A 9,360-nucleotide genomic window follows, 5' to 3' on the forward strand; every position below is an offset into this window, starting at 1 on the left:
GGGAAGGACGAAAAGTGGTATCTAGATTAAAACGAAATATATATATCTAATTGCGTTCTATTTAGTTAAAACTATTACACTTAACTTTCTCGTATTATGTATTATTTTGGCGTGATATCAGTTCGAAAAATTCGTATGTGTACATATTAGTAATTTTATAATTAAAAAACTCTGAGAATTAAAATAATGCTGATGCTTGATACGTCCAAAAGAAATTCAATAACTTGAAGGGAGTGGTCGAGTTACCGTAAATAGCAGTGTGTATTAGTATCGAAACTAGTGGTGACACATAACTGTAACTCAGCAGTGTTATCAAACAGGGATCAAACGTCTTTCAAGACTGGTATTGGTGTTTACAACAAGTTCAAAATGGATTGCATACAGAGTATATGTAAAATAATTAACCTCAAATCTATTATTTGAATGTTAACCTACAATCGATTAAGTGATGAAATCTAAATACTGGCTAAGAACTTGATATTCGAACGCAAAATAACAGTTTTGGGAAATGTAGTAGGGATAGTTTTATATAAAATATATCATGTTTGAAACCTCCTATTTTCCTATCGACTTTAATAACCTAATTATGTATCTATTCACAGTGTAGAAAGTACGTGAAATTTATTTAACCATATTCACGATTCCGATATATGGTTAATTAACACTGATCCCTCATTTTAAGATGTTGTTGCATTGCCAATTAAATGTATTAGGCAGCAGTGAAACCTTCTCCTATACTGTGACATTTTATTATATTATGTTGTATATTTATGACATAATGATTGTGCTGCTTATATAAGTGTATATCATGCATACAAATACCCTGAAATGCACTCTCAAAGCGCACATTGTGTCTTTTTGGGACTATGGCTTCTGACGATACTCAGTGTCTCTCTCATTTCAGTTATATTTAAGTGAGAAGAGAACGACATGATTTAGACATTAGATAGAAACTTCATTTATTTTTATTTTTATTTTTTCAAAACATGATCCTTTCACATGTCACAACATTTCATCGGGGAACGCAAGCTATTTTTCCTTGCCTTACCGAGTTTGCTTTTGTGATAAACTGTTGTCATTGAGACTGGTGAGCACGTGTGGATAGATCTAGAGATGCATGTCTGATATTTTGTGTGTCATTGCGTGTCACAGAATCAAGGTACACTTCGGAATTAATTAGTAATGTCGTGTACTAATTGCCCATTGTTTTCATCTTGCTGATTATGTTCTGTTTATCCACCCATTGCAATTAACGTTTCATTGTTAGCAGACGAGCGCGCAAGAATACCTTAATGACGTCAGTGTTGACCGGCTCACTACTTCGCCATCTTGTCAGAGCGCAATCATTAAGAAAAGCAGCCCCACCACTAGTAGGTCGCAGTGTTTCAACGGGCATGTCATACAGAGATAGAATGTTCGACTCATCGGGTAGATCAGACAGAAAAGGGTGAGTTTCATTTGTATTTTACATAGATCATAAATTTGTACCTTAAATGAACAGCAATAAGAATAGGTCTAAATCTAACTGGGATGGGTCCTTGAAAATTTGCTTTGTCAGCTACGCTGTGATAGATTAAGGCCTGGTTCTCATGGAATTGATAAATTCAAGAATCACGTGTTTTTTAAACGTCTCCCTCGTAATTCTATTTTTTATTTCTTTACAATGGACATTCTTAGTTACAATTTCAATTTGCGTGAAGGCACAGATTCGAGAAATATCGATCCAATATGGCGTTGTTTCGAAATGGCTTCCCTGTCCACCTCGAAGGAGTATCAAAAGTGTAAACTGTTTCGTTTTCTGTTCGCACAATTTGTCGATTACAAAAATATGACGCGCACTTATAAACGACATGACTAATTACGAACGATAATATACATGCGAATTCTTATCAGGTTATGTTCTGATAACTTATCAGGACATGGACCGAAATGGTCCAGTGCCCTTCAGCATGTTCAGAAATCTAAGGCTAAAATGTACAACCTTTTAGTGTGGAGGCATTTCATTATCCTTTATTTCTCTTTAGCAGAAGCCAAGGATCGGGTGAAATGCAAATCCTCAAGGAAACAAATTTGATCAAATAAACCTGTCCGGTTTCAGATCATCTATGAAGTAACAAAGGATTAACATGCTATGTCAAACATCTTTGGAAAATTGTCTTAACTGATAGAACTTAGACTCAGTTTTGGAAATAGTTGATCACAAGTTTGTTGGGACACTTTATAACCTCAGTAAAGTCTGAGAAGATGCCAAATGTAGATAATTATCAGTGAATATGTTCCAGGTCTAGATGCTCAGGAAAAAGTACCAACTTTCATTTGCAAACATATTTTAAGTTTTTATGAATTGTTCTCCCTAGAAAAGTCAAAACAATTATTTAACTTGTCTTAGGTTCGGTGGGAGAGATGGTGGTCGAGGTGGAGGATCTCGTTTTGGAGGGAGAGATGGTGGTCGAGGTGGAGGAGGATTTGACAGATATGGATCTGGTGGGGGTATGGGTCGAGGTGGTGGCAGGCCATCTCTCAAGGGCATACAACCTGGAGAAAGACTGAGGAAACCCAGATGGGATATGGAGAGGCTTCCCAAGATTGAAAAGAATTTCTACAGGGAACATCCAAATGTAGTGAATCGATCACCCGTGAGTATTTAGTTATATATTAGTTTTTATAACAAATCAAAATAATTTGCATGTGAAGGTTTGGGACTTAACTAAAAAGATTTACTTGCCCAGGTAAAGATAAATTGACCTTGTAATGTCAAACAGCAGGGAAATTAGTGCTAGCCCTGGGCTAATGGGCTAGTGTTAATTTCTAACCATGATGTGATATAAATGATTTCAGTGTTTGCTCTTTTCTATTTCTAGGAAGAAATTCAGGCATTCTACAATGAGAACCAGATTACTATTAGGGGACGAGATGTACCAAAGGCAATCCTTGCCTTTGATGAGGCAAACATTCCAGGTTGGTTTTAGCGAGATATTGATTTTAAATCCATCTTTTGCTATCATGGGATCTTAATTGTTTTGGGAAAAGATGAAATTGTTTTAATTGACATGAAGTAAAAAGAACACCATTTAGATATTTCTTGTTGGAAGTACCTATTTAGATAGGTTGAGGAAGCTGGTTGCTTTTTGATGATTTGGAATTTTTGTTTTTGTGATCAATACAATATTTTGTATGATTTTGATGATACTTGTTCTAATTTTCATGAAGATAGTAAATGCCTTATTGTGGTGCTGTACATGAAATCTTATTGGTATTTTTTTTACAGACTATGTTATGCATCAAATCAGAAGAAACAACTGGCAAAAACCAACACCAATTCAGAGTATGGGTTGGCCTGTTGCACTTTCAGGCAGAGACTGTGTTGGAATTGCACAGACAGGATCAGGCAAGACTCTTGGGGTATGCTCACACATAACATATATTTCTTTAGTTGAACACTTAAGGGAAAGGCTATGAAAACTCAAGGATAATTAAGATGCTGAACATGGGAGATAGTTTTATGGATATACTTCTTTGTTACAAAGAATGAGTATTTGGCGCAGATACTAAAACCACTATCAAGCAAGTTCATCATACAATTTCTAAATACCACTTATAAATAAATAAATTAAAATACTACGCAGCATAACAAAATATTGGCAGGGTTAGGACAACCATTTGATCACATGAAACTATGTACTTGAAGCTAAGCAATTTATCAGTACAGGGTTAATGCCTTTGTGAATCATTTTCACTATTCAGTGTTCCTGCTGACTTTTGAAACTTGAGTTTCTCTAAGTTTGGTTCAATCAATTGATTTGCAGTTTATCCTGCCAGCTATCATCCACATAACAAATCAACCCTACCTCGAACCTGGAGATGGACCAATTGTAAGTATTATTTTGTTATGCATCAAACACTTTGGACAAAAGCAGCAGGTGTAGGCACCATGGGCTGAATTTCAGTTCAGACTACTTTTATTTATTGCAACAGTTGACCTTAAGTCATATCGCTATTGACTGTATTGAAACCTGAGCTTGATGTTTCTAGTTAGAACATGTTAAAGTTACTTAAGTCATTGTATTTTATTATAGTGTTTGGTGCTGGTTCCAACAAGAGAGTTAGCCCAGCAGGTTCAAGAAGTAGCCATTGAATTTGGCCATGCATCCAAGGTTCGCAACTGCTGTGTGTATGGCGGTGCTCCAAAGGGACCACAGATCAGAGATCTAGAAAGAGGTAATTAAACTATACATGGGCAAGCTTGTATTTAAGAGTTAAGCAAATTTAGCAAAACTCCTTTCACATTCATTAGGATACAATAACATAAAATTAAGGTTTCCTTATATTATTTCAGGAGCTGAAATCTGCATTGCAACACCTGGAAGATTGATTGACTTCCTTGAAGCTGGAAAGACTAACCTCAGACGAACAACATACATGGTTCTTGATGAAGCAGACAGAATGTTGGACATGGGTTTTGAGCCCCAGATCAGAAAAATCATTGAACAAGTTCGAGTAAGTAATCACATCTTACTTTATGCAGATTCATGACAACTGTGTATGTATATCATGCCGGTTTTATTAATTAAGGCTTGTAAAAAGATCTATTTTCTCACTTAATAAGTTTTGTATAACAATCTGAAAACTGATAGTAAACATCCAAAAAGCAAATGCTCTCTGGACATGTCTGTGATGCTGATGAAATGGATTTGTTTTTGTAGCCAGACAGACAAACACTCATGTGGAGTGCCACATGGCCCAAAGAAGTGCGAAAACTAGCAGAGGACTTCCTCAAGGACTACTGTCAAGTTAATATAGGAGCTTTGCAGCTTAGTGCTAATCACAACATCCTTCAGATAATTGATGTGTGCCAAGAGTATGAGAAGGAGAATAAGTAAGTTTAAGACTTAAGTGCTACAACGCTATCTCCAGGGTCCAAATAATTGATAAGTGTTATATATCATCAGCGCTTTAACGAAGGTCATTTTCAAATTATTGAATGAAATTTTGAATATTATTAATAAAATATATTGCAAACACCCAGTCCAGATAAACGATGAACAATTTTTTTATTACCAGATATTATAATAGGATTAAATTGCGTACTTGCGTACTAAGATATAATAGATTCTAAACAGTTGGTAAGAAGAGACTGAACTTGTCTGCATACCTGTAGAATATTGACAACTTTCACTTCAGACTTGTGAAACTCCTTGAAGGCATCATGCAGGAGCGAGACAACAAGACACTGATATTCATGGAGACTAAGAGGAAATGTGATGACTTGTCTCGACGGATGAAGAGGGATGGGTAAGCATGATACTTGCTTTGAAACAATGCAAACCTAATATCAGAATGTCTAAAAACATTCACCTCACATGGTTCAAAATGTAGCTGTATTTTCACAAGTTGTCAAATCGATCTGGTAAGAGTCTATCAACCTTTCAAGTGTTGGTCCACAAGGAAATGTCACTAGTTTACCTAGTCTCAGACTCGCAGATTCCTACTAATTTCTAACCCTGCCCCAGTATTTTTGTAGCTGAAAACATTGCTTGTATGGTAGTATGTGATTGTACTGTTATGTTTGAAACAATATGAAAAATGTGTTGAACATCAATCCTTTGTCAAGAATACAAATTAATTAACAAAAATTGTTTTCAGTTGGCCTGTCATGGCAATCCATGGAGATAAATCTCAACAAGAGAGAGACTGGGTTCTGAACGGTAAGTTCAATTAACCATTTCAATGTCTATGCAGAGAAATACATTTATCATTGTTTTTATTGAGGTTGAAGTTTTGTGCATGCTCATTAGTCTGTTATTAATTCATATCTTTTGAATATTGCAGAATTCAGAACTGGAAAGACACCACTTCTCATTGCCACAGATGTTGCCTCCCGTGGCTTAGGTATGTTAATGTTGCATAAAGAAATGGTTACTAAATCAGATCATCCTTCTACTTTAGAAATTAAATCTGCTTTCTTCCATCATATAGAAAAATCTGCAATTCTTTTGGCATCTTCTTCTGCTTTAAATAGAATTCCATTGATACAGTATGTGCTTCTTTCACATATGCCCATTTTCAATAATTGTATAGTTTGTGTTGACAGAGCAGGTATTGGCCACTACCGGCATGACTAACACTGAGGAGCAGAGAGGGAGAGGAGGAAGGATACATGAACTAGTAGTTGTAGTAGCTAGCAGCTACTTTTGAACAAATGGTAGCAGTGCACAATCTGTATGGCTTGGAAGTGGTGTTGTGGAGCTCAACTGGTTACACTTGCTGTATTTAGTTAATTTGTTTTCATTCCAAATTTTGAGAAAACAAACTAGTTTCTGGCCTTTACAAATGTCTGTCAGCAAGAAGCAGTCAGTTGTTGTAGCCACACCACATGTCTGCATTGTGCAACCTGGAAATATGCCGACTCTGCGAGCTGTCTCTCCTCCCTCACTGATTGCAATCATGGAGTCATGTCGGGACCTGCTCTGTGGTACTCGTCAAATCACATCACAATGGGAACTTTGCTATGGAACCACGGCACAGACTGACTGCTCATACACATGAACAACTGGCTCCAATCCTCAAAACATTTGTAAAACTTCAACAAACTTATGGGAATATTGCACTTGTATCAGCTATGGCCTGGAAAATGTATAAGCCTTTGACTGGATATGTTTTATCTGAGAAGGTAGAATTTGTTTGGAGAGGTGTAATAGCTGCTGAAACTCGTGGATGGATTGTTAGTATCTGTTCAGAGGTGACACTTAAGTCGGTGTCTGTGCTTGGTGCAGGCACAGTGGATAGATTGAGGTTGGAGGAGCCGACGTTGTGTGGAGTCATGGCGTGCGTTATCTGTGGTACAGCAAAGTACCGAATCTAGAAGATGCATGCTCCCTGGACAATGAATGAATGAATCACTAGAGCAGTCATGTTATAGAATGGTGTTGGGGCACCCTAGGGTTGCAGTGTTTATCTACTCTGCAGCAGAGGAGAAGGTAGGTAATACTGAAAAGGTAAGTGCGTCACTTTGACTTAGGGTAATATCTATAGCCCCAATTGCCACCAGCTGCAAACAGTAGTGAATTGGAAAGGGGAGTGTGCATTGAGTATAGAAGGTGTGATGTTGAGGTGTTGTTGAGTTGACAGGATCCTGAACCTGGGGAATAGGGAATATGCTTCACCCAAGCATCATTTATACATGACAGCTTATAAAGGGATAATCTTGCGCCCCTTGGCCTGGTTCTAGCATGTAGCTTCACTTATTCTAGAAATCACATACACTGAATCTTTCAAAAATTGCTGTTTTGACTTTCTTACCTAATAATCATGGAATGACTGTAATAGATGAAACTTAATGATAAATTATCATTTGTAAGAATGATCTGAACAAGTATAAATGTTAAGTGCATGTTTAATATAAGTTCAAGCCCAGATCTTAAAACCATTAACCTTCCTGCCATTGGAATACAAGGGCTTCATTGCTTCAGAAGTAGGAATGGTGTGATAAGATAATGTGCCTAGTACACAATTTACTTTTCAATGGTGCTTGGGAGTTTGTGCACATTTTCTGCCCCAGTGAACTAACACAGACTTGCCTTCCAGATAAAGCAGACTGTCCCCAGAAATCCCTGAACCCTCTCTAACCTTGTGTTAACTTTCTCTCTCCCTGTTGTGGCTGTGTTAACAAACACGCTGTGACAAAAACAGATGTGGAAGACATTAAATTTGTGATAAACTTTGACTACCCTGCCTGCTCTGAGGACTATGTGCATCGCATTGGCCGGACAGGCCGCAGCAACAACACTGGCACTGCCTACACATTCTTCACACCTAGCAATAGCAAGCAGGTGAACGACCTGGTCTCCGTGCTCCGGGAAGCCAACCAGAACATCAACCCTAAACTACTTCAGTTGGCCGAGTCAAACCGAGGGAGCATGGGCAAAGGTCAGTACAGAAACAGATTTAGTAGACAACGGCGGGACTACTATTATTAGAGGTATGAGGAACATTTTGTTTTCATTTGAATCAGTGTTGCGCCCTCAACAAAGCCCTGAAAAGAGCCTACATTATCTACATAGTAATTTAGTTTTGATCTTGAAATTTAAATGACCACTCGTAAAATGTTGCTATTGCAACCCCCAGACTTCAGTTTTATTGTGGGACGGCACTGTTTGGTGGAGGGACTTGTGTTCGACCCAAATGAATCCCTGATCAGAGTGGTCATGCTCTTATCCTGGATAAATTTGTTCGCATGCAGTTACCTTTGTTGTCTTGTCTTGTTTGGTTCTTAATGTAGATATTGTATCTTTTAAATTTAGCTCTTGTATTTTCTATTCTATTTTTTCATTTGTGAACTAAGTTTCTCTCAATATAATTTTATTGACCATATTAAAACTGTTCATATCTGATAAAATTATTTATGGTAAAGAATTTAACTGTAATTTGTCATTCATATGCATTGAAGCTTATCTTCTTAACTTCTTAAATTCTGGACTATCTTATTACAGGTCGAAGCAGGTGGAAGGGTAGAGATGACAGGAGTGGTCGTGACAGCCGTGGAAGCTACAGAGATCATGATAGCTATGGTAGTCGTGATGGTAACAGAGGACGTGGGGGTTCAAGTTATGGCGGTTCAAGTTATGGGGGATCAAGTTACGGGGGTGGCAGTATGGGGAGTGGTAGCAGTTCAAGTGGGTTTGGTCAGGCATCGCGCGATAGTTCAAGTGGGTCCAGGGGAGGAGGATATTCAAGTGGTTCAAGTAGGGGTGGGTTCAGTCAAAGAACTGACAGCAGGTTTTCAGGTCAAAGCCAAACTGGACAGGCACCAAAGAACAATTTCAACCAAGGGGCTTCAAGGGGGGGAATGGCGCCCAAACCACAGTCTGTAGTGCAGCAGCCTCAATATGGACAACCGAGGCAGCCACAAATGAATGGTTATGGTGGAGCTGGTGCTGCAGCAGCTGCAACACCAGCAGTACCACCTAAACCTCCACAGTCACAGCAACAGCCACAACAGGGAGGACCAGGGAAGATGCAGGATTTGCAGAACATGGCCTTTATGTATAGCCAGTGGATGCAGCATTCCACTGGTGCACCACCACCTCCCCCATCTGGCCCTGTGGCACCCCCTCCCCCTCCCCCACCTGGCTACTAGTTGATGTACAAAGAGGTTTTCTCGGTCCACTGTTGTACTCTTTAATTTATAGTAATTGAAGATAATCAATGCTCTGGTGGCAATGAATCATATGTAAAGTATACATTGTTTTAGTTCATTCATTTTACTCATTTTATTTCATTGTCTTTTGTGTTCTCTATTGTACTTCAACATTGTTAAGATGTGCTTTGAAACCAATATGAATAAAAACATGTACATTCATA

At 38.2% G+C, this 9,360-nt stretch overlaps 1 protein-coding gene across 3 annotated transcripts; it reads left to right on the plus strand.

The window, feature by feature from the left end:
- Window positions 1-1,069: 1,069 nt before the first annotated feature.
- Window positions 1,070-9,360, plus strand: LOC139467913 (probable ATP-dependent RNA helicase DDX17). Of its 3 annotated transcripts, none has more exons than XM_071249498.1 (14): window positions 1,070-1,159; window positions 1,271-1,447; window positions 2,390-2,636; window positions 2,862-2,958; window positions 3,269-3,402; window positions 3,807-3,872; window positions 4,077-4,218; window positions 4,337-4,497; window positions 4,704-4,876; window positions 5,182-5,292; window positions 5,644-5,705; window positions 5,830-5,889; window positions 7,690-7,926; window positions 8,490-9,360. In XM_071249498.1, the coding sequence occupies exons 2-14, from the start codon at window positions 1,293-1,295 to the stop codon at window positions 9,134-9,136; spliced, it is 2,292 nt and encodes a 763-aa protein (XP_071105599.1). In that variant the 5' UTR covers window positions 1,070-1,159; window positions 1,271-1,292; the 3' UTR covers window positions 9,137-9,360. The 3 variants fall into 3 exon arrangements, with proteins under 3 accessions (XP_071105599.1, XP_071105601.1, XP_071105600.1); XM_071249500.1 differs by having other exon boundaries at window positions 7,690-7,978; window positions 8,490-8,576; XM_071249499.1 differs by having other exon boundaries at window positions 1,088-1,159; window positions 1,268-1,447.

The sequence above is a fragment of the Haliotis cracherodii genome, unplaced genomic scaffold (genome assembly GCF_022045235.1).
Source record: "Haliotis cracherodii isolate W230 unplaced genomic scaffold, xgHalCrac1.p SCAF_2, whole genome shotgun sequence".
Lineage (NCBI taxonomy): Eukaryota > Metazoa > Mollusca > Gastropoda > Lepetellida > Haliotidae > Haliotis > Haliotis cracherodii.